At 49.5% G+C, this 25,864-nt stretch overlaps 2 protein-coding genes across 2 annotated transcripts in view; one reads left to right on the top strand and one right to left on the bottom strand.

Annotated features, from left to right (window-relative positions):
- TIMP3 (TIMP metallopeptidase inhibitor 3) overlaps nt 1–6,996 on the bottom strand; it is a 50,922-nt gene extending 43,926 nt beyond the window's left edge. The window contains exon 1 of the mRNA XM_085651960.1: nt 6,691–6,996. Coding sequence (XP_085508086.1) covers nt 6,691–6,820 — 130 coding nt within the window. The 5' untranslated portion in view covers nt 6,821–6,996. The remainder of the gene's footprint in view (nt 1–6,690) is intronic.
- SYN3 (synapsin III) overlaps nt 1–25,864 on the top strand; it is a 1,380,627-nt gene that overhangs the window by 711,335 nt on the left and 643,428 nt on the right. The gene's annotated exons all lie outside the window — the stretch shown is intronic.

Genomic DNA, 25,864 nt, shown 5'->3' with positions numbered 1-25,864 from the left:
CTAGAGGTTTTGCTCATTCGCCTCCACATCTACTGTTTTTTCTTCCAAGAGGCGCAGGCTTCCATCCAGCTGCACCACTCTGCAGCTCTCTCTGCCATTATTCACAAAAAAACGCAATGATGGCCAAACTCACAACAGTGACAGTAACGTAAAGGCCCAAATAGGATATTTCAATGTAGTCCGGATTCAACCTTCACCTGCTACGGCCAATTTACAGTAAACCGTTCACTGCAGCAGGCACCAAACCCGCTGATCTATCTCAAGAGGATTTACCACACATTCTCACCAAACACCCTTTAATTTCTTTTGCAGAAGAGTAGAAAATTGGTGCGGGAGTTTGGGAAGCTGTGAAATTTTGGATATTTCTAAACAAAGTCAAACGTTAGTGTGAGAAACAGAAGGTTTGCTATAAGAGGTACTTCGGGGCACAGAGAAACATATTTTAGGGAGGATTGATTACACTGTTACTTGCTGGTGGATTCCTCTCACGCGCCCACCCTGAAGGGGTGCACGCCCCCTCCTACTCCACAGAGCAGGTGTTCGTGACGTTTCGTCCAAAATGACTGGGGCTGTTCCGAGCCCACACAGCCACGCTTTAGTTAAGTTGAAAATGTAGTCTTTGTCGTACTCGTACTCCACGTTAAAAGGTTTTAAAAAACATTCGTGGAACAAATGCCTCGGAATGTAAGGTGCCTAGAGACTACCATTGATCTACTGTGTGCTAGATTACAATAGAGAATGCGGTCTGCGGGAAACGTGCAGAATCGTTCACCTTTTAAGGCAAAAATCCAAGTTGGCAACTTTTCAAAAAGAGTCCAGTGCGTTAAGAAAAGCGGGATTCCCACAGGGGTGATTCCGTTGAAAATCAGAAAACAAGGCTTGCTTTATAAAAGCAGAAACCTCGGGCCGCGGGGGGAGAATGCGGGCTGGGGTGGGCTGGGAAGGGCGGCGTGAGGCGGACAGGCTCAGTATACTCGCTGCTGCCAGCCAGAGCACAACAAGTGCGGCCACGCCCCCCGCAGCCTGCCGGGGCACACCGAGGAACTTTCTAGAACTCCATTGAACTTTCTAGAAGAACCATGGCGTAACCCCGGGCGGCCAACGCTTAGGAGATAAATAGAACCGGGTGGGCCGCCGGCTCCCTAATGTATCTAGAATAGTGGACGTTACCGACTGTTCCTATAGACTTCACAGGGGTCGTCCGCCTGCAAACTGTTGCCTCCTAGATTTACCCTCCCGAAAAAGTGTTTAATCTCCGTTGATTTAAACAACGGGGGTCACTTGTCAAACGCCCGGCTTCACCCTCCTCCCAATCCAACCAGTGTTGGAGGGAATCCTCTAGAATAGAATGAGAAAGTCTCGAAAGGCGGTGCATGTTCCATTGGACTATCTACAACAGGGATACTCGAAGTATGGCAGGGGGACGCTTCTGGCCCTCTTGACCTCTACATGCGCCCCCCTGGTGAACAGCAGCACAAGCTGCTGTTTAGTTGCGGAGCAAGAATATTCAGGAAAAAAAAAGTTAAATAAACAAGCAACCATTTATTAACCTGCAAATAAATGCTTGCCCACTTGACCCCCTTACCGCCATCCTGCTGGCATCAGGGCGGCCCTCGGTCACTACAGACCATACTTTGCGGCCCCATGGCAGATGTTTGTGAGTACCCATGATCTAGAATGTGCCCGTCCCTCTTCTAGAACCCGGAGCGCGGCCGCACGGGCCATTGGGGCATGTTCCACTGAGGCTGCAGCGCTGGTGGCTTCCTTGTACCAAGCATTGAGCACCACATGGTCGTACTCCGGGCGCCCTTTTCTGTACTGTCAGCCTGTGTAGTATTTTTTTTTTGTTGTTCTTACTCTTGCCAGGGCTTCCAGCCCTGCTAGTAAGCCCTCCAGGAGATCAGGCTGCAGAGACGGGACCACTTCTAGGCCTGGGCTTGAAATTCTGCTCCGTTCGCAGAGTTTTTCCCGCTCCGCTTAGCGCACAGAGTCCAGAAAAGCTCCGCAGAGTGGAGTTTTTTCCTTGCTTAGCGTTGGTGAGCATTAAAATAAAAAATCTTACTCCAGACCACCTCCTGGTGAGATTTCTCAGATCGGGCGGTTGTGGATGGTCGCTGCCCCTCCTGCTGAAAAACCTTCCGTTCGCGTTGAGGAAGCTGCCCCCACTCAAGCGGCCGAAAGAAGCGGCGCCCCCTCGCGCCGGGATGCGGCCAGGCAGGAGGGCTGAGAAGAAAACAATCTTTTGAAATAATCAACATTTTTAAGGACTTTCAAAACAGAGGGAGAGAGAGTGTGTGCACGTTTCTCTGTGTGAATGTAAAAATGCATAGTGACAGACATCCCAGCGTACCCGACTGAAAACACCTGCACCCACCCAAATATCAGAAAGTACATTTATTAGGGGGTGCGACAACCCTAAACCCCCCCCCCCCCCGAAGCTACTCCTCTGTATATTAAGAATTGGTTATTAGTGGAGACAAACAATGCTAATCTCACTTATTTGGTGTTGGAGATCGCCCAGGAGCCTCCGATGCCGAACACCGTCTTGGTTTTATGTTTTGTTTGTTCTCGTAATTACAGCCAAGGGATTTGAACCCTAAAGCGTAGCTCTAGCCAGGGAGGAGACACCCCTACATCACCGGCTCACCCTGCACCCCAAGCCAAGAACTTAGATGACTGGGTGGGAGCATGCTCTAGAGGGTAGTATAAAATCTCATATGCAGACTCACTCGACCTTTCATCTTTCTAGGCACAAAGACCTGTGCACAAATGGAGGCCCAGTGACAATGTTATTCAAGCACCAAGGCTGTGTGCGAGTGGCAGGTGGCTAATAGTTACTGCGTCTTCTCTGAAAAAATGTAAGTTTAAACGCTCACTCAGCTGTCGGCATCTCGAAATGTAATGTCTCCCAGGCACTAAAGTCTACGGCAGAGCTCACCGGGGGACAGCCGGTGCGCTACCTCAGTTCGAAATTTGGGAAGGCTCACCCAACTATTTATCCTTCCGGGGCCGGTACGCTCTGTGTATGAGAGCTGGTGGATTACTATCACTCTACAGTAAAGTCGACTCTGTGGTGTGTTCTGGATGAAACCAATAGGGAGTGAATGGGATGAGGGGGATATGGTATGGAAGATACCATTTTATTTCCGCAACTCTGACCTCGGCAGAGACTCCTAGGCGTCTGCCACGCCTAGGAGTGGGTCCCTGACCCGCAAAGGGTCACCGCATCATGACCTCTTCACCTGGTGTCAAAGGGCACATTCAACGCTTCCAGTTCCACGCCCAAAGGTGTTAAAGTGTGAGCAGCTGCCCCGGGGCGTGGGGGGGCAGCATGTTTACGAAGTACCTACAAGTTAGCACTCAAACACTGCGCTCCATCTGTTGTACTTTTTAAAGAGGACTTGTCGCACTGGCAGCCCTGAGGGGAGGGGGGGGGGGGTCTCGTGAGAGTTGGGGCGCACTTCTGGACGTGTAGTGGCATGAGAATGCGATGCTCTGACCTCTGGAAGTGCAGGCCTATCCCCCCTCCTTGGGCAGAGAGACCGCTGGAGGCACCGGACCTCTACCACCCTAACTGCGTGGGCAGGGGGCTGAACTGCCCGTACAGTTCCGGGTGTCCTGCGGGTCTTTCCCAGAGTACACCTCGACTGGCAGCAAAAACCGAGAAATTCATGGGGTAGCATCTCTGGCCCTGGGTTGAGAAGTTGTGTGTGTGTTGGGAGGGCGGGGGGATGGATTGGTCAGAGAACCCAAGTATTGTGTCTCCACTGACCTCTGATACTGGGCGCAGCGGCCCATCTCCTAGTGTCGCAGGTGATATTTGAGGCCTCAGAAATGATCCTTTGTGTACTCGGCCCCTAGCGCGAGGGGAACACTTCCACAAGGAAACCTATTCAAAGCAGAAATAGAAATCTTTGCTCAGATCCATACTGGCATCAACGAATAAGCACCACCCAAAGAGGGATTCATGGCCCTGCACCCTCAGTACACTGCATCTCTACCCTCTGACATCTCTGCTTCTGCACCCTCAGTGTACTGCACCTCTACCCTCTGACATCTCTGCTTCTGCGCCCTCAGTGCATCTCTACCCTCCGACATCTGTGCTTCTGTGCCATCAGGGCACTGCATCTCTACCCTTTACTTCATCTCTACCCTCTGAGATCTCTGCACCCTCAAGGCACTGTATCTCTACCCTCGACATCTCTGCTTCTGCACCTTCAGGGCACTCACTGCATCTCAACCCTCTGACATCTCTGCTTCTGCACCCTCAGTGTACTGCACCTCTACCCTCTGACATCTCTGCTTCTGCGCCCTCAGTGCATCTCTACCCTCCGACATCTGTGCTTCTGTGCCATCAGGGCACTGCATCTCTACCCTTTACTTCATCTCTACCCTCTGAGATCTCTGCACCCTCAAGGCACTGTATCTCTACCCTCGACATCTCTGCTTCTGCACCTTCAGGGCACTCACTGCATCTCAACCCTCTGACATCTCTGCTTCTGCACCCTCAGTGTACTGCATCTCTACCCTCTGACATCTCTGCTTCTGCGCCCTCAGTGCATCTCTACCCTCCGACATCTGTGCTTCTGTGCCATCAGGGCACTGCATCTCTACCCTTTACTTCATCTCTACCCTCTGAGATCTCTGCACCCTCAAGGCACTGTATCTCTACCCTCGACATCTCTGCTTCTGCACCTTCAGGGCACTCACTGCATCTCTACCCTCCAACATCTCTGCTTCTGCACCCTCAGGGCACTGCATTTCTACCCTGTAACATATCTGCTTCTCCACCCTCAGTGCACTGCATCTCTATCCTCCGACACCTCTACTTCTGTACCCTCAGGGCACTCACTGTATCTCTACCCTTTACTTCATCTCTACCCTCTGAGATCTCTGCACCCTCAAGGCACTGTATCTCTACCCTCGACATCTCTGCTTCTGCACCCTCAGGGCACTCACTGCATCTCTACCCTCCAACATCTCTGCTTCTGCGCCCTCAGTGCACTGCATCTCTATCCTCCGACACCTCTACTTCTGTACCCTCAGGGCACTCACTGTATCTCTACCCTTTACTTCATCTCTACCCTCTGAGATCTCTGCACCCTCAAGGCACTGTATCTCTATCCTCGACATCTCTGCTTCTGCACCCTCAGGGCACTCACTGCATTTCTACCCTCCAACATCTCTGCTTCTGCACCCTCAGGGCACTGCATTTCTACCGTGTAACATATCTGCTTCTCCACCCTCAGTGCACTGCATCTCTATCCTCCGACACCTCTGCTTCTGCACCCTCAGGGCACTCACTGCATCTCTACCCTTTACTTCATCTCTACCCTCTGAGATCTCTGCACCCTCAAGGCACTGTATCTCTACCCTCGACATCTCTGCTTCTGCACCCTCAGGGCACTCACTGCATCTCTACCCTCCAACATCTCTGCTTCTGCACCCTCAGTGCACTGCATTTCTACCCTGTAACATATCTGCTTCTCCACCCTCAGTGCACTGCATCTCTATCCTCCGACACCTCTGCTTCTGCACCCTCAGGGCACTCACTGCATCTCTACCCTTTACTTCATCTCTACCCTCTGACATCTCTGCACCCTCAGTGCACTGCATCTCAACCCTCTGACATCTCTGCTTCTGCACCCTCAGGGCACTCACTGCATCTCTACCCTCCAACATCTCTGCTTCTGCGCCCTCAGTGCACTGCATTTCTACCCTGTAACATATCTGCTTCTGCGCTGTCGGGGCACTGCATCTCTATCCTCCGACACCTCTGCTTCTGCACCCTCAGGGCACTCACTGCATCTCTACCCTCCAACATCTCTGCTTCTGCACCCTCAGGGCACTGCATTTCTACCCTGTAACATATCTGCTTCTGCGCTGTCAGGGCACTGCATCTCTATCCTCCGACACCTCTGCTTCTGCGCCCTCAGGGCACTCACTGCATCTCTACCCTCCGAAATCTCTGCTTCTGCACCCTCCGGGCACTGCATATCTATTCTTTGGTCTCCACCTATGTGTCCTCAGTGTACTGCCTCTCTACCTCCTGGTACCTCTGCCCCCTCTGGTGCCTCTGCTGGTCTACCTCTGTACCCTCACGGAATAACTCCGCACAGTGCAGCAACACCACCCACGTGGTTCTAGGGAGATGTGTAATCCATGACTCCAGTTCACAAGTGATCCGCTTTACAAACTGAGGCCACAGTGTATGTGTAGGATGTGCTTCAAAGCCCAGGAACACACACAGGCCAAAGTGCTTTTATAACGTGTGTTTCAGCTTTAGGAGCTGTAGCCTCAAAGAACTAGTGAGTCCATCATCAGCATATAAGGATTTGGTATTCGACTGCGCATTAAAAATACAGTTCGGTACAGCATCCTTACTAAATTAAATAGAGGTGTCAGGGCGGGTACTGCGCGGTGCGGCGATTGTTTGCAGCTTTATAAAGCGCAAACACGACCCAAAGTTATTGGAGCGCTTTACACGAGCACCACTTACGTTACACAAGTACCCATTCATTTTGGGTGGGCGCGGCAAGATTACGTGATTTGTCCAGAATCACAGGATGCTGAGTCGACGCCGAGACTTGAACCTGGTACCCAGCTCCAAAGTCGGCAGCTCCAGCCTTTACCCCCACATCATCTCCCATTCAGTGGTGCTTGGGCGAGGGCGTCGCGCAGGGCACTCACCTATGTCGGAGTTGCAGAAGGCATCCTGGGGGTGACTGGGGGAGCAGGTGCAGGCGTCCACCAGCTGCCGCAGGTCCCAGCTGGCCAGGAAGAGCAGGAGCAGGGCGAGCAGGCTGCAGGGGGGGTGCATGGTGCTGCTGTGGGGGTGTGCGTGCAGGGGGCTCTCCTCGCTGCCTTCCCTCTCTCTGGGTCGGTGTTCCCTGGCTCTCTCCTCTGCTATGGATCAGCACACGCAGGGACTGTCGCGTCTGTACGGTGTCTCGCTTGGGCCCCTTCACGTCTCACACAAGGCTCCTGTGCCTGTCTGGTGGCACACGCAGCTCCACAGGATTTATAACGCCGGGGGCGGTGCCGGGACCAGCCCCCAACACGCCCCCTCATCCGTCAGGATCACCCGCCACCTCCCACATAGAGACCACTGAACATGCCCATGACATCACTTCAGTGAGAGCGGTGGGTGTCGGCTGGGCTGCACCAGGCTCCCCTCTATACGCAACTTGCCATGAGAGAAGGGCGGGGGCGCATACCTTCCAAAATACAATACAGAAATACTTTATTGGCGGGCGAGCCTGGCGGGTCCTGCCAAGGCAAACACAGCGAGTATAAAATGACACCGAAATTGCAGTTTTGTGTGCTGCCTTCCCAGACAGTTTCCGGTGCAGTGCTGCGTTTTTCTGTGTTTTGTCTCTCCGGTGACATGCCAAGGATTATTTTGATTGTCTCTCAGTGCTGGCAGAGGGGTGAGCGCGTGCACGCCTCGCCTGTCCGTTGCCCAACAAAGCACTTTATTGGCAGGTCCTGCGGAGGGGCATCGCCAAAGTACGCACGCGGGGCTCTGACACGGTAATCCCACTGCTGGGCATTGCCCTTTCCTGAAGTTTCCTGGGCAGTGCCCGCTTTTTTGATTGTTTATGAGCCATCTTATCGGGTGACAGGCGAGGGCAGGTTTGGAACCACCCGATGTCGCTGCAACAACGCAAAACAAGCATTTGCAATGCAATAGGTTTCGCATTTGGGAGAGATAGAGGTATTGGCGTTGTAAATGACTATGTCCTTTAACTATGTGTTTTGGTTTGGAGGATGGGGGATGTGTGAATGGAGATACAGCTGCAGCAGTGCCTGGAGGACTTAGAATGAAGAATTACCGACAGTACTAGAAAAGCAGCAAGCAGCACTACCTGGAGGACTTGGAATGAGGAATTACCAGCCGGACCAGAGTATCAGCTAGCAGCACTGTCTGAAAGACTTAGAATGAGGAATCACCGACGGGACCAGAGAAGCAGCTACAGCACTGTCTAGAGGACTTAAAATGTGGGAATGTCTGACGGGATCAGAGAAGCAGCTGCAGCACTATGTAGAGGACTTAGAATAAGGAATTACAGATGAGACCATAGAAGGATCTAGCAGCACTGTCTAGAGGACTTAAAATGAGGAATTACCACTGGGACTAGAGAAGCAGTTAGCAGCATTGCCTAGAGTACTTAGAATGAGGAATTACGGAGAGGGCCAGAGAAGCAGCTAGCAGTACGGCCTGGAGGACTGAGAATGAAGACTTACCAATGACCAGAGAAGCAGCTAGCAGCATTGTCTAGAGGACTTAGAACGAGGAATTACCACTGAGAACAGAGGCGCAGCTGCAGCACTGCCTAGAGGACTAAGAATGGGGAATTACTACTGTGACCAGAAAGACAGCTGCAGCACTGCCTAGAGTACCCAGAATGAGGAATTACCCACTAGACCAGAGTAGCAGCTAGCAACACTGTCTAGAGGACTTAGAATAAGTAATTAAGGAATTACCACTGGAACTAGAGAAGCAGCTAGCAGCACTGCATAGAGGACTTAGAATGAGGAATTACCAACGGGACCAGATAAGCAGCTAGCAGCACTGCACAAAAAGCTACTATAATGAAGGGAGCAGTCATCGGAGCCAGGACTGAGATCAGCCAGCTATGGCTGGCGATGCAATCCAGTTTCAGTAAGAAGACGTAGAGGAACTGGAATAGCTAGGGCCTGGGATGGCAAGCAACAGAGGCCGACAACAGACAGGGCCAGGGCCAAAACCAATAAGAAACTTGTAGGAGGCAGAAGAGACGGGGACCAGTAGCTGGCTGCTGACGTCATCTGAGTCCTGTGGGTAGAGACGATAGAGGCTTCCCCTGACCCACCAGCTGTGACGTAGTGGGTGCCCTGGATAAGATTAAGGATAGGGGAGCTTTGCAAACAGAAAGGAACATCAGCTGCAATATAAAATTCCCCTCCACCTTCGACACGTTAGCACAGCTTTTTGGTAATAAACAGCTTGTCTGACACACAGACACGCTTCACGGCAATGCAGCAGGGAGTGCGCGCTGCCGAGCAGAAAATTAACAAAACAAGTAGTCCGCGACATTAACTTAAATGGCCCATTGCGAAATAATTAATGCAACAGGGGCAGTGTCCAGGGAGCGACTAAACCAGCAAAAGGAGGGACAAATGTAAGCTACAACCTATGAAAACAAAGGATTTTTGAAAAGCACTTGAAGGAGCCAATCAAGAGCGATGGGTGTGCTGAATGTCCATAAACTGGATACAGCAAGCCTCGTAGAGCAGCACATGCGCACTGCTAGGCGCAACCTAAAAAAAGATGACGTGTCACTTGCCTGCCAGCACTGCTTCTCCTCAGTAGAAAAACAATAGGCAAAGCAAGCCAATAGGTCTTGCTTTTGGGACCTATTGGCTTTGCCAGTAGTTTTTAGTGATGCTGTACACCATGGGTACTCGCAAACATTTTCCCAGGGGCCAAAAAGTATGGGCTGTGGTGTGGCTGGGGACCACATTGATGCCAGCAGGATGAAGTAAAGGGAGATGTGGATGTTAGGTGGAGTGAAGCAGGTACATGGTGGAGATGTGGAGTCGTGGATAGTAACTTTGTGGGTTTCATTCCCTACTGCTCTCTAAGTTATGTTCCTAGTCTCTGGAAGAGACACAGATGTTACAATACTGTGTTATGCTATATCTTAGTAACTATTCATCTATGTCACCCCGGGGTAAGCATTCTGTGTCCGTTATCGCTACCTTTAGTGAGTCAAATGTGCAAAGGAAGTACAAAATCTTAGTCCTCACAATCTCCTTTTTCCTGTGGTATCTTGTCTGTAAACATTAGGTATGCTTAAATAAAATCAGGTTAGCAAGTGCTATAAAAACTCTTTGAGAAAGACTCTCCCTCCCCTCTGTCGAGACTTGCCCTCTAAATGTTGTTGCTAAAAGGAGCATATTTGGTAGTTCTTCAAATTGTTGTGTGTAATGTCCAGGCACTCACATCATTTATTGCTTTTTATCATATCATTGGGCATTTTTAGATTATTGTGAAAAGTCCTCTAAAAGCGTCCAGGCACTGTTTTCAGCGAGTCCTATGAGTATCTGATTTAATGATTTGCTGAGATGTGCATTACAGATGGTGATACAGTAATCTGTATATAAGCTTCAGCGAGAAAGACTAGTCTTTTTCAGGACTTGTGTGTTCACATTTAATACTAAAGTAAAAACTGAGAAGTGAGAAATTTCAGTACGTTGCTTCCTTAAAGACTTGGGTGGAGACTGGGGGCCCGATTCACAGAACTAACTTAAGACAAAATCCTAAACTTACTACCATTTTGGTATTCACAGAAGACACTTACTCGTTTTGGTATTCACAGAAGGCACTTACTCATTTCGGTATTCACAGAAGTTAGGACTCCTAGCTTTAGGAATCCTAAATGCCTTCTGTGAATACCGAAAGTCTTAAAGTTAGGATTTTTCTCAGTTTCGGAGTAGTAAAGTTAGGACTCCTAAACTGACTTTTGGTATTCACAGAAGGCATTTAGGAGTCCTAAAGTTAGGAGTCCTAACTTTACTACTCCGAAACTGAGAAAAATCGTAACTTTAGGACTTTCGGTATTCACAGAAGGCATTTAGGAGTCCTAAAGTTAGGACTCCTAACTTCTGTGAATACCGGAATGAGTAAGTGCCTTCTGTGAATACCAAAATGGTAGTAAGTTTAGGATTTTGTCTTAAGTTAGTTCTGTGAATCGGGCCCTGGATAGTTTAAAAGAAGTGTGCCAACAAGGGCTCATGCGTGAATGATATTTCTGTAGCAGTAATTCTAAAGCCATTTTCAGAGTGGGAGGGCTGCCATTAATGTTACATCACCTAAGTCACAGGAATTGTGAAAAATCCATGCGTCACACAACAAGTGTAGCAAATGTATTCAGCAGGAGAGTGCTGTGGGGGTGGTATGTAACTGCTGGTACATTTATGAGCATTCTTATGCAAAACTATTACTAAAACACGGTGTGGCAGCTCACTGTCGTTTAAAGACCGCACAGTTTCCACTTAAATGGGCACTAAGTTTGCCCGACATATGGTTTCACTGATGAACATTGTCAAAGTAAGTAGCTGTGGAGTAAGAAGAGTCTATCCACCTTGCCCTACATGTGCTTACCTTAACAGTATTGTGCAAATCAGGATTATGGAGTCTGCATTGTTGCACATTGATATTTTTGTGGTTGATACTTTGGCATAACACCACAGGAAGGGATCGGCTCACTTATCGACCCCTACAAACCCATAGTTTAAGTGTTTTTATGTTAAAGTTGGGAGGGTTGGGATAATTAAGAATCAATCCAAGCAAGGGATAGCGGTGTGCGAGACACACCCAGGACAAAACCTCAAGACAAAATGTGAAAAACTGGATCCCTCAATCTCTTGTACTTACTTTACATTTTGGTCCTTGTAGTTTTGCTAATATCACAAAATCTATGACCGCATAAAGCAAAGTGAAGGAAATATATGCCCAATCGAGTTACTAATACTTGACAGCTTTATCAGTGAGAGGTGTAGCTGAACCTTTTACACCTGACATGAGCAACTTAAGACTTCTAACATGTCAGGTTGATAAACGTACACCTGACACAGACAGCTTGAGAACTCGGTTTGCTCTAGTTGAATATTTTGCATTTGACTTGGAACACCTTAAGATTTCTGCCCAATTTGGCTGAATATGTCAAACTTGACAGTCACAACGTGATATTTCTCCAAGGTCTGCTAAGCATCTCTCGTATGACATGGACAACTTGAGATCTCTGCTAAGTTTAGCTGAACATCTCACAACTGGCACCCTCAACATGAGGTCTCCCCAATCTCTAAATAAACATCAAACAACTGGCTTGGACAAAATGAGATCTTACCTAACTCTAACTGAGCACCTCATATGTGGCATGAACAACTTGAAATCTCTTCCAGGTCTAGCTGAACATTTCATATCTTGCATGGACAGCTAGAAATCTCTTCCTGGTCTATCTGAGCGTCTCTCAACTGGCAGAAACAACTTGAGACCCACCCCCAACTCTTACTGAACAGTGCATATCTGGCATGGACAGCTTGAAATCTCTTCCTGGTCTATCTGAACATCTCACACCTGGCATGAATAACTTGAGATTGAAAATCTCACATGGACAACTTGAGATTTAACATCTCTCAACAAGCAGGAACAACTTGAGATCTCCCACAACTCTAACTGAACTTCTCATCTGGCATGGGCAACTTGAAATCTTTTTCAACTCTTACTTAGCATCTCATATCTGGCATGGAAAACTTGCAACCTCTTCAAGGACTAGCTGAGCATTTCAAGTTTGGCATGGACAACTTGGAATTGAACTTCTCACATCTGGCATGGACAACTCGAGATTGAACATTTTACATCTATATGGACAACTCGAGTTTGACCATCTCACATCTGGAATGGAAAACTTGAAATTTCTTCAACGTCTAGCTGAACCTCTCACATCTGTCATGGACAACCTGAAATCTCTTCCAGGTCTAGCTGACCCTCTCACACCTGGCATGGACAACTTGAAATCTCTTCCACGTCTAGCGTAACCTCTCACACCTGGCATGGACAACTTGAAATTTCTTCCAGGTCTAGTTGACCCTCTCACACCTGGCATGGACAACTACACATCTCTTCCAAGTCTAGCTTAACCTCTCTCGCCTGGCATGGACAACTTGAGATTGAACACCTCACATGGACCACTTGTGATTTAACATTTCACATCTGGCAGGAACAATGTGAGATCTCCCCACACATTGACACATTGAAATCTCTTCCAGGTCTAGCTGAACCTCTGACACCTGGCATGGACAACCTTAGATTGAACATCTCAAATCTGGAATAGAGAACTTGAGAGCTGTCAAGTCGTACTGAACACCAAATGCTTAAAAAGGGATGACATGAGATCTCTACCAGGTTTTCTAAACAGCTCCCATGGATAGCATGCCTTCAACTGGGATTGGTAGCTGCCCTCGCAGTCCTGTTCCAAGGGTTTGGCCTGCACTTCCAGGGATGTAACCAGAGAGGAAGCGGTGCTACTGTGCAGATCCTTTGTAAGCCCAGGAAGAACAAGACATCCCTGGGATTAGGAAGGCATAATCACCACTATGCTCACTTCAGCTGGATCGATTGGATCCCACTGGATTCCCTGCTCAGCATGAATTATTTTGCGGTCTGCCCTGCAAGTCGGGCAGTCCTCCTTCCGCTTTACCAGAGACACGGAACCCCTTACTAGCTAATCCACTTCATAGGGATTTGTAGACCCCAGAAACGGACACTTTGTGGTGTTTCCTCACATTTAGAGGATGACTGTAGTTCAGTCTGCAGTGCTGTATTTTCTGTTTGTTTCTGAACCCTCCTCCGCTGTAGGGATCCAGACTGTCTTTGGCCCCTGTCCCGCCATTGCCACCCTGCCCATGTGTCCATAGCCAGCCCACATCAGAGGCTGCGTCTCTTGTAGAGTTGAGGCCTAGGCTGGCGCACCATCACGGGCGGCCACAGGGCAGCCTTGTCCACACTTCATCCGGCAGAGCAGGGACCTCAAGCCCTACAGCCTTGGTCGTGCACGCCATACACATCGGCTACCCCACATTATTCAAGGACCAACTGCGTGCCTATTAGGTGCTACTGGGTCTGCGGGAGTATACTACAGAGTAGGGCTGCGACCATCGGGTCCCACTGTGGTACTGTACATAGTTGACTTTTATTGCCTTTTTTTACCCTTTCCTTCCAGAATATAGATGTGTTTGCTAGTATTTCACAGTTCTTAAAGTTGGTGTGATCCTATATAGTTCTATAGTGCTCTGCGATGCCAGGATTGCCCCCTGTGCAGATGTTGTTCCACCCTCTTGCCCCACAGAAGATTTGAGTCCTGAGGTGAGTCACACTTACCTCGCATACATGCAGTATCAAAGTCAGGAACCCTGGAAGCACATGACGTCACTACGCTTCAATCCTACACTCATTTTATCTAGCCATCATTGCGTCAGCAGACTGCACCTCCTATTAACTGTTTGCTTTGTTTCCAGGTGCCCTGAACCTCTGCACATATGCAACAGTGACATTTATATGTAGAAAACATCCTTAGGAATATAAATACAAGCTTGAGAGGGGTTTTTAGGGTTCGAATAGCGCAATGAGAGGGTGGAAGGTGGGCGGGCAACTTCTGCAGATTGTAAGGAGCTGCCCTGGACTTCAAATTCTGCCTTTACCAAATGTTGGATACATTTAAAGTAAAAATAGAAATGGTTTTGCAGAAGCCAGCGGAATATCTCGTCTGTATTTCAAATACTACAATTCTGTCATGGCCACCAGATCACGTGCTTCGAGTGGCCCAGTCTTAGATGAGATCTAGACATTCTCTGCTAAACAGCCAAGAACGAAAGGATCAACCTACTGCAGAACAACAATAACATTTCCGAAACACCCCGGCTACAAAACAAGCAAAGGGGAGCAGACCATCATGTCCAGTTGTATTTACCTATTTGTGGTTGTGTATGGCTTGCTCAAGGCAGAAAGATGTTAGAGTGCTAGACCGAGACATTATATGTATCCAGGGTACTTTTTTTTAATCAGCGGTGACCAACGTAGAACCAAGAAGGCCTTAAGATGCAAGAAGTTCAGAATATCCATATAAGATACATTTTAATAAATTGCATTTAGTGGCAGGACACACACACAAATACACATAATGTACATATTGCAGCACAACATAGCATAGGAGTGGTATACAATGAGGTAGATGTACATCACAAGTGGCAACTGTGCTGGGTCACTGGTAAGATAAGAGAGTCTGAAAGAGAGCGTAGAAGGGCAGAGTGAGAAAAGGATCAGGATGGAAGGGCGCAGGGAGACATGAATACATTCAGAGCAAGGAAAGGAGGAGACAAAGAGCACAAATACAGTTTAACAAGCGTGTGTAAGCTTTCTTAGGAAGAGACAAGGTTTCCTCTGAAATTGAGCCCCACAGTCAAGGCCAGAGCAAAATGAGTTTAGGAAACACTAAAAGCGCAGATGCACGAAAAAAGCTATTTGTCACTAAAACGATTGAACCCCAGGAGTGGGGAGATATGGCTGGCATGAGTTACTGGTGGGGTCGGGGCAGCCGCCCTCTCCCATTGCCACTTGACTCGGTCTTGTTTTCGAGTGTGGGACGGATTGAGTCAAGTTCCAAAACAAAAAGATTGTGGATTAACACGCTGATCTTGACATTAAATGAGAAGGTCTCAAACAACTAGAGGGATAGAGGGCTTATAAATAATAATCTTTCTTATTATTCATATAGGTCCAGCATACGTGCCCATCAAACAGTGAAAACAAAGAGGTATGCAGTTCCTGGAAATGACGCAGGGTGTGTTAGTATCACTAGAAGATACCAAGGTGACACTGTGAGGGTGATAAGATACGCAGGAGAGAAGATCAATCAATCAATCAATCAATCAAGGACATTTATAGAGCGCACTACTTACCTGTTGGGTCTCAAGGCGCTTAGGGGGGGGGGGGGGGGTGCCGTTACTGCTCGAACAGCCAGGTCTTGAGCTTCTTCCTGAAGGAGAGGTGGTCTTGGGTCAGGCGCAGGTCGGCCGGGAGGGAGTTCCAGGTCTTGGCGGCCAGGTAGGAGAAGGACCTTCCTCCTGTTGTCGCTCTACGGATGCGTGGGACGGTGGCGAGGGCGCGGCTGGCTGAGCGGAGGTGGCGTATGGGAGCGTAGAAGTTGATTCGGTTGTTGAGGTAGCTCGGGCCTTGGTCGTGTAGGGCTTTGTGTGCGTGGGTGAGGAGACGGAAGGTGATTCTTTTGTTGACGGGGAGCCAATGCAGGTCTCTCAGGTGTCCGGAGATGTGGCTGTTTCGTGGGATGTTGAGGATGAGTCTGGCTGAGGCGTTCTGGATCCGCTGGAGTCTCTTCTGGAGCTTGGCGGTGGTTCCGGCGTAGAGGGCGTTGCCGTAGTCCAGTCGGCTGGTGACGAGGGCCTGGGTGACGGTCTTCCTGGTCTCCGTGGGGATCCACCAGAAGATCTTCCGTAGCATGCGCAGGATGTTGAAGCACGCCGAGGAGACGGCGTTGACTTGTCTGGTCATGGAGAGGGAGGAGTCCAGGATGAAGCCCAGGTTGCGTGCGTGGTTTGTCGGTTTGGGTGCGGTGCCCAGGGCGGGGGGCCACCAGGAGTCGTCCCAGGCGGTGGGTGTGGAGCCCAGGATGAGGACCTCCGTCTTGTCTGAGTTCAGTTTCAGGCGGCTGGTCGTCATCCACTCGGCTACCTCCTTCATCCCTTCGTGCAGGTTGGCTCTGGCGGCGGCGGGGTCGTTGGTCAGGGAGAGGATCAGCTGGGTGTCGTCGGCGTAGGAGATTATGTTGAGGTTGTGTTGGTGTGCGATGGCCGCGAGGGGGCTCATGTAGACGTTGAAGAGGGTAGGGCTCAGCGAGGATCCTTGAGGGACGCCGCAGATGACTTCGGTGGCCTCTGACTTGTACGGTGGCAGGCGGACTCTCTGTGTTCTTCCGTCGAGGAAGGAGACGATCCATTCCAGTGCCTTCTCCTGGACTCCGACGTTGCTGAGGCGTTGCACTAGGGTGCGGTGGCAGACAGTGTCGAAGGCCGCGGAGAGGTCTAGGAGGATGAGGGCCGCTGTTTCTCCGTTGTCCATCAGGGCTCGGATGTCGTCGGTGGCGGCGATGAGGGCGGTCTCGGTGCTGTGGTTGGCTCGGAAGCCGGACTGCGAGGGGTCGAGGGATCCGTTCGTCTCGAGGAAGGCGGCCAGCTGTTTGTTGACGGTCTTCTCGATGACTTTGGCTGGAAACGGGAGTAGCGAGATGGGGCGGTAGTTCTTTAGTTCGGTGGGGTCTGCTGTAGGTTTCTTGAGTAGAGCGCTGAGTTCGGCGTGCTTCCAGCTCTCGGGGAAGGTGGCGGTGTCGAAGGAGGTGTTGATAATGTCCCGCAGGTGGGGTGCGATGACAGCGTCGGCCTTGTTGAAGACGTGGTGAGGGCAGGGGTCAGTCGGAGATCCGGAGTGGACGGAGTTCATCATGCGGACGGTGTCTTCGGTGCTGATCGGAGTCCAGGCGCGGAGGGTGGTGGTGGGGGGCGTTGGTGCGGTCGAGGCGTGCGTCGGATGGGTGCTGAAGCTGTTGTGTATGTCCGCGATCTTGTTGTGGAAGTAGGAGGCGAGGGAGTTGCAGAGGTCTTGCGAAGGGGTGATGTCGTTGTTTCCGGCGTTGGGGTTGGAGAGCTCTTTCACGATGTTGAAGAGTTCCTTGCTGTTGTGTGCGTTGTTGTCCAGCCGGTCCTTGAATGCAGTTTTCTTGGCGGCGCGGATCAGTTGGTGGTGCTTCCGGGTGGCGAGTTTGAGGGCGGTCATGTTGTCCGGTGTAGGTTCCTTTCTCCAGACTTTCTCGAGGGCTCGGCAGTTCTTCTTGGAGCTCTTGAGTTCGTCGGTGAACCATGGGGCTTTCTTGCTGCCGGGTCTGCTGGGCGGGGTCCTCAGAGGGGCGAGTTCGTCCGCGCAGTTGCTGATCCACTTCGTGAGGTTGTCGGCGGCCTGGCTGGGGTTCGCTGAGCTGGCAGGAGGGTGCTGGCTCAGGGAAGCGGCGAGCTGGTCGGCTGTGATCTTGTTCCAGTTTCTTCTAGCAACCTGTTGCTGGTGGTGGTGGATCGTCGATCTTCTGAAGGTGAAGTGGATGCAGCTGTGGTCCGTCCAGTGGAGTTCTGTGGCGTGGCTGAAGGCGATGTCTTTGCTGGATGAGAAGACGGCATCGAGTGTGTGTCCAGCGAGGTGGGTGGGGGTGTTCACCAGTTGCTTGAGTCCAAGGTTGGCGAGGTTGTCGAGCAGGGTGCTGGTGTTGTGGTCGTTGTTGTTCTCCAGGTGGAAGTTGAGGTCCCCCAGGAGGATGTAGTCAGCGGAGGGGAGGGCATGCGGGCTGACGAAGTCGGCGATGTCCTCGCTGAATTGAGTGCGTGGTCCCGGGGGTCGGTAGATCAGGGTGCCTCTGAGGGTGGTCTTCGGGTCGGTGTGGATCTGGAAGTGCAGGTGTTCGGCGGTTGTGAGGGTGTTGTCGGTGCTAGTCGTGATTCGGATGGTGTTCTTGTGGATGATGGCGATGCCTCCTCCCATCTGGTTGGCGGTGCGGTCCCTCCGGGTGATCTTGTAGCCCTCTGGGATGGCGATGGCGATGTCGGGCGCTGATGAGGCGTTCATCCAGGTCTCCGTGATGAAGGCAACGTCAGGGGATGTGGCGTCTAGGAGGTTCCAGAGTTCGATGGCGTGTCTGTGGACGGAGCGGGTGTTGAGCAGGATGCACTTGAGGTGGTTGCTGCTGGTGTTCGGCTTGGCAGGTGCTGGTGCCGGGCAGGTCCGGATGCAGGTGAACTTGCAGGCGTGGCAGCTGAAGGGTCCGTGGGTGTGCTTCGGAGTAGCTCGGTAGCATCCCTGGGTCCCGCCGGTGTTGAGTGCGATGAGTGTAGCGGCGTCGTAGGACTGTCGGGTCGTCTTCCGTCGGTGGGGTCCAGGGGTCCTGGCACTGGGCGCGGTCCAGGCGCGGACGGGCGCAGACGGGCTTGCCTTTGGCGCGCCTTCGGCGCACAATCGGCGCGCCCGCTGTGCGTGACCGCTGCGCGTTCGCACGGTCGCCATATATGGCGAAGTGCGCGGGGGGGCGGAGCAGCTGGGAGGCGGGAGCGGGGAGGGTACAGAAGGCAAAAAGGGGCGGGGTTAGCGGCGGTGGCGGGAAGCGGGGAGGGAGGACGAACGGCAGCAAATAAACCGGCAAAACAGGAAGGAAATAACAATAACTAGAAAACAGGCAATACAAAAAGACAAAAACAGTTTAAACACAGCAAAAACAACAGGGGCAGGACAGGCGAGCACGGACCACGCCGCTCGGGGGCAGGGGGCGTGGTCACGCGGCGGCAGCGAGGCAGTCAGGCAGGGAAGGCACACGCAGCAGCTGGTGGCCGTGCGGCGCGGGGGTGTCCTAGAACTAGGTCACACTCACCTGCGTCGCACGGTCGCCATATATGGCCAAGTGCGCGGGGGGGCGGAGCAGCTGGGAGGCGGGAGCGGGGAGGGTACAGAAGGCAAAAAGGGGCGGGGTTAGCGGCGGTGGCGGGAAGCGGGGAGGGAGGACGAACGGCAGCAAATAAACCGGCAAAACAGGAAGGAAATAACAATAACTAGAAAACAGGCAATACAAAAGGACAAAAACAGTTTAAACACAGCAAAAACAACAGGGGCAGGACAGGCGAGCACGGACCACGCCGCTCGGGGGCAGGGGGCGTGGTCACGCGGCGGCGGCGAGGCAGTCAGGCAGAGAAGGCACACGTAGCAGCTGGTGGCCGTGCGGCGCGGGGGTGTCCTAGAACTAGATCACTCCTTCTGGAAAAGAAGACCCTCACACACCCAACAAGCGGGTGTCTTGCTTCATCACCGGGTCTTGCTCCTTATCGGGCCGGCGGTGCAATGCCCGATCAGGCACCCAGATGGGGCCTTCCTAACAGAGATCTTTATTTCCAATGCCGATGAGTGAGGTGTGTAAGGGGTTACTTCTACTAGTTGGTGTAGGTGCATGTGACGTGTGAGGTGAGTGAACTAAAACAGGGATAGGTGATCCACTTCAAACTATTTTAATAAAGCATGGTCACCATCCTGATTAAAACCAAAGTGAAACGCACATCTCTCACCTTTAGGTGTGTGAGTCAATGTGCTAAAAGGGTCAACATGTTTCTTGCCTGGTAATGTATTAATTGGCAATTCTTCAGGACCAAAAATGATAAGGCTACCTACACTTTTTTGGTGGTGGTCACAACCTCTAAGAGGTATCAATGGTGGCCACACATACAGCACCCTAAAAATGTGTGGTACCACAAGTTAATTAACACAACCTGCGAAGAAAGAGAGAAGAAATTACAAGTATAGCAATCAAGGTAGCATTACAATAAAAACAATCCGAGATATCAGGGTAGCTGTAGACAATTGGTAATGTCAATGAAACCGTGACATGCGTCGATTGTGAGCAAACGTGTGCAGGACGTACTTCGAGCTAGCAGCAGTAAAATACATAAATCATTACACTGGACAAACCCAGAATTAGCTGCGCCAAATGACCAGGAGTAGTGTAAGGAAACTCACCCTCATAGGCTGTGGTGAAATCGAGGCCAGGGTGGGAGAGCACTAAATTTGTAGTGTCCTAGGATATAGAAAGCAGATAAACAACAAGAAGGTAAAAAGGACAACATGACAAAAGTATTGTAAACCTGCGTTGCGTTGAACCACAGAGTATATTGGAGTATTTGTTGTCGACAAAAACGCCATCTGCAGCTGTGGATGAGCATCGTTGAGAGCAAATAGAGTGACACATAATGTAATGTCAACCAGAGGTTATATGCACGCCACTGTGTTGGCTACTAGTACAGCCATGGGGGATGGAAAACCTGTATTGAGTCACAAATCTCCCCATAAGCAAACCGTCAGGTTTAATGATGTATTTAGCAAGGGAGATACAGCGTGGATGGAAGCTAGGACACTGAAAGTAAAGCGTTTAGTGCTTCAGAACGCGTCAGATTAGCAAGGGAGAAGTAGCGTGGAAAAAAGCTAGGACGCTGCAGGTAAAACATTTAGGGCGTCATAACGCGGTCCCGGAGATATTCACGGGAACACAATAGTAGCTTAGAGGTAGGAGTGCTAATGCTGATGCATGTCCATTGTTCGTGGGAACAATAAAGTATACGGAGACCGAAAACATAAAATTCAATCATGCAAACACACCCTTGTAATGAGGGCGGTATAGTGCAAGTACTTACGATTCCGTAGTGGGGAAACTCCGCAAACCTAAAACCTCACCAACCACTGGAGTATGGTTCTCGGACACCCGACTCTCGTCCAAGTTAAAAGTGCAAGTCGGCGGGACGCGAGGGAGAATGGGGCGCGACTTCCGGTGAGGAGAGGCATGCTACGGAGAAAACAACTGAACCGCTAACCTCACTGTATGTGTATTAGTGAGAACGAGCTCGTTGTTGCCATGGTACCCAACGCGAGGGAGTCACACTCGCAGTCGCTTAAGCACATGAAGGAAAGAGAGGAGTTCGAGACATTCTGCTCGGACTCAGGATAAAAGAACAGGGTCAGAAATTAACCACTTGTGTTAAAGGGTGCGGGGGACCAGAGTAAGTACCTCCGTGACTAGAAGAGTCCACATAACAATGAGAGTGCATATCTGAGAGAGAAGAAAGATAAAAAGGGGGAGTGAGTGGACTCAACAAAGAGGGGGAAGATAAAAGACATCAAAGTGGTTCCCACAGGGATGCTGATCTAAAGGGGGGTCTCAGTATAATGACTAGGGGTAAAAAGGGGGAGCAGGGCTGCTTAACTAAGCTGGGAATAATGAAAACAGATAGGCAACTTAAGTAAGCATACTCCACGGGATATCCTCGTTGAGACCAGTTGTGTCTGCAGCCAATCGTAGGACCCAACGCTGTTCAAGTCTAAAAAGGGCTTGTTTTGACATGTAGGGATGGGATTCTAGAACAACCCATTGGAAAGAGGTGGGAGCATGTCGTTCCAAGTGATAGTGGGTCGTCATCTTGGTGTGTTTTTGCGCATCTGAAATTGCTTTTGTGTTCCAGCATGCGGGTCTTAACTGAACGCGTTGTCATGCCTATGTATGGTAGACCACACGGACATGTCATCATGTAGATGCAGTTAGATGAATTGCAATTAGTGTGTTTGCAGATGGTCCAGGTCATACCATTAGGGAATATCAATTCTTTACTAATCCTTGTTTGAGGACACATGGAACAAGACCCACAGGGATAGTGGCCCTTGACAGGAGGTAGATCCCACAACATTCTTTGTGATCTGATTGTTAGTTTCTTAGGTCTAGTGTGTATTAGTAAATCCTTGAGATTACTGGTGCGTTTAAATGCGAACCTAGGTGGTTCTAAATCCAAGTCACCAGTGTTGAGAATTCCCCAATGTTTTTTTATGATGTTCCTAATCCTGTTGGAATCAGGGGTAAATGTAGTGACACACGTAATGGACTGTTCAGGTTCTTTGATGTTAATTTCTAATAGGCTCTCTCTGTTGTTATTTCTTGCTCGTTTACGTGCCCGTGAGACTACTTGTTTAGGATAGTCTCGCTTAATCAGATCATTCATGAGGGTAGCAGACTCCCTCTGGTAGTCTGCCAACGAGCTGCAGTTCCTTCTAATGCGCAAGAATTGCCCGAAGGGCAAGTTTTCTCTCAATGACTAAGGGTGGTAGCTGCTGAACAGGAGAAGGCTGTTCCTATCTGTAGGTTTGCGGTACAGACTAGTGGTGATCTGTTCTCCTTCTAGACGGACAAGTAGATCCAGGAAGGGAACTTCTGTGTCAGAGATAGTGTGTGTAAATCTCAGATAGGGATTGAGGGTATTGATCCAAGTACAAAATTCTGTACATTTTGCATAATCTCCTCTCCAAAGGATCAGAATGTCATCGATGAATCTTTTCCAGAGCAGTACATTCGCCGAGTAAGGGTTGGTGGAATTGTGAATTTCTCTAGCTTCAAAAGCTGACATGTACATGCATGCTAGACTCGGTGCGAATGTACTGCCCATGGAAGTACCTTGGGTTTGATGGTACAGTTGTGTGTTATACTCAAAAAAGTTTTGAGTAAGGGCCAGGCTAGCGCATTCCATTATAAATGGTACTGGAGTAGTGGAAATACGCTCACTGTTACTCAGAGCGTCCTCGATGACCTGGAGAGTGGCTTGTTGGGGTATGTTGGTACATAACGCCTCAACATCCAATGTTAACAATAGATCTATTTCCTGTGGGTGTTGGATACCCTCAAGGAGGCGGAGGACGTCAGTAGTGTCTTGGATAAAGGAGGGAGTTGTTCTGACCAGGGGCTGGATGAAGTGGTCAACGAACTGCGACAAAGGTTCCAAAATGGGCCCAATCCCTGAAACGATGGGACGTCCAGGCACTGGAGTTGTTCCTTTATGAATTTTGGGAAGGCAGTAAAATAAGGGGATTACTGGTTCCTTTGCTATAAGGAAGTTCGCTTCTTTCTTAGAAATCCAACCTTCTACCTTAGCTGTGGAAACCATAGAGCCTATAGTTCTGGTCAGCTGAGGAGTGCGATCTTCCTTAATAGGCGTATAGTATCTTGTGTTGTTTAGTTGTCTGCGACATTCAATATCATAATCAACTGAGGACATGATGACAGTTGCTCCACCCTTATCTGCTTGCTTTATTACAATGGTGTTGTCATTAGCCAGATCTCTTATGGCCATTGACTCACTGGTAGACAGGTTCTGAAAGGGCACTCGATTAGTATCCATATTGAGATCTTTTAGAACTGCCTTTTCGAAGGTAAGTACTTCGGGGGGGACCATACTCCTCGTAGGAGTGAAGGTCGATGGTCTATGAAGCCCTGAGTCATTGCCCGTAGGCGGCGGGTGATCTTGAAAGAATGCCTGTAATCTGATCTTGCGAAATAAATTCTGGACCTCACATGTGTCACGAAATCTGTCAGTCTTGGGGACATACCCCAGACCTTTCTGGAGAACTCTTTCTTCCACAGGAGTGAGAACTCTGGTGGATAGATTGATCATCAATCTCTCTAGTCCCTGGTTTGGCTCCTGGTTTCCACTGTTCTGGCAGGTTGTTCCTGCCATTGCACTCTTTTTTGTTGCCCTCTTCTGCGCCCTCTTCCTCTGCCCCAGCCTCTGTCTAAAAAAGGTTGTTCAGCGCTCTGTGGGAAGAGAGGTGGAGGAGTGATCTTCTCTCCTGCGTATCTTATCACCCTCACAGTGTCACCTTGGTATCTTCTAGTGATACTAACACACCCTGCGGCATTTTCAGGAACTGCATACCTCTTTGTTTTCATCATTAAATGAGAAGGTGGCAGAAGGTGCTTAGTGCTGCTGAAGAAATAGTTGAAAGACTTGACGTCTTTATTCACGGTGCAACATACGTCCTGAGGATGGTCTTGTGGATTTGATTAACCGTATATGAGACCGAAACGTCGACGCTACGACACTTCTTTTGTGTATATCATTATCAATGGATGTTTATTGAATGGAACGAAAATAATGAACTGACTACAATATATGGCTGTTTTTTATACTGTCCATATTTCTGTACAAAAGATGTCACACACTACTGTATATACTAGAGGAAATTAGACAGTAGTTATTTGGTTGCCATATATGATACGATTTAGGAATATTGTTCCATGTTCTTTTGAGAAAATGTATAGATTGTGATAGTAGATTGAATCTATTCTAAAAAGAACTATTTATTGATGAAAACCTTTTTGAGTTCTGTGAAATTGTGTTCACTTCTGTGACAACTTTAAATATGAATCAAAGTTAAATGAGTCCTCGAGGATCAATTATGTTTTGTTACTTGCCTCGAGCAGCCAGTGTGCAAACTGAAGCTGTCCCAGTCTGCGGTGCCTGGGTCAGTACTCATCAATATGCTCCATAGACCCAACTCAACCTTCTCTCTGGACCTGCTCTGTTGTACTTTTTAGATATAATCCATGTGAGACCTGGCACCAACCAGCAGTAAAGGGCTTTGTAGAGAACCTTTCCATTGTAGTAGAAGGGCCCTAAAGATGACTGCAGTGCCTTCCACTGCAGGGCGTGGGTAGATTGACTGAGAAGGGCTACAGAAACCAGGATATACTGGTAAGAGAGAGCCTGGGCTGGACATCCTTATAGGGTAGCGTCTGACAGGCTGGTCTGACAGATCAGTGTATCGGCTAGTTTTGTTTGGCTGTTTGTTGAATGGTTTCATGATCTGGTGGACCAGTTTTTATTGTTGATTTCTTTTATATTACCACAAACATTACCTGCAGCATTCACAAATGCATACAGCCCCCCATACCTTGCAAAGCACTTAAAGTGTGTGTCTTTGCAACTTTGAAACTACATTGATTTGCAAATGTTGGCCATGTTTTGGCTATCTGATTTGCTAAGGGGGCCACTTTAATTTGGTGCCTGAGACTATTTTCTGTCCCTGTCCAGCTCTGGAGAGAGTGTGTACTTCAGACAATCTCAGGCAGGGCAACGTGCAGCTGGCGTTATATCTCGCCCATTCACTTTTTCAGGGTACACAATGATAAAGTGATCTACCCTAAATCACAAGCTGCTTAGTTCAAATGCCAAAGCAGAGAGTATAACTCAGTGTCCAGACTTTATTGTGAGTTTCTTATCCATATCTCCTCTTCCTCGGAGTCCAAGATCGTGGACCATATCACATAAAGCGAGCACTGATAGCCCGAATTGTAGACACTTGTGCAAAAGCGGTGAGCTGACTGGTGTCTTAAGAGGTGGAGGAGCTGGAGCAGTGCTCTTTTATCACCCAGGCTTTAAGTGGGCCGGGTCTCACCGGTGCTGAACACCAGCAGGTTTTTAAAGGGGGCCTCGAAACGGGTCTCTGTCTGGCTCTGTTTTGTGCCCTGGCACAGGCGGTCTGTTGTTTTCCGGACTGCAGTGACAGCAGGCACATCAATGAGCGCTGCTCACTTCTCACTAGTGTAGAAGTTACGGCATGACGTCATGCCAGGTGAGCGTTGTAGGGGAAGGGAAATCCTTTAAAGAGAGTCATTTTTTCTCTGGACTTCCCTTCTCTTTTTCAAACTCAGGAGCAGCAACATTGTCGTAGTGTCACCAGGACTTTAAGTGGAAGGTTTTTCAATATTATATACAAGTCATAGTTGCTGCTTATTTTCAATATTATATACAAGCCATAGTTGCTGCTTATTTATCTTATGCAACTAGCAACCATTGGCAAAGCCAATAGTCCTAACTTGTTGTAAGTATGATGTTACTTGTTGTATCATAT

Source organism: Triturus cristatus, chromosome 4_1 (genome assembly GCF_964204655.1).
Source record: "Triturus cristatus chromosome 4_1, aTriCri1.1, whole genome shotgun sequence".
Taxonomy (NCBI): Eukaryota; Metazoa; Chordata; class Amphibia; order Caudata; family Salamandridae; genus Triturus; species Triturus cristatus.
This window is presented reverse-complemented; position numbering and strand designations above follow the sequence as displayed.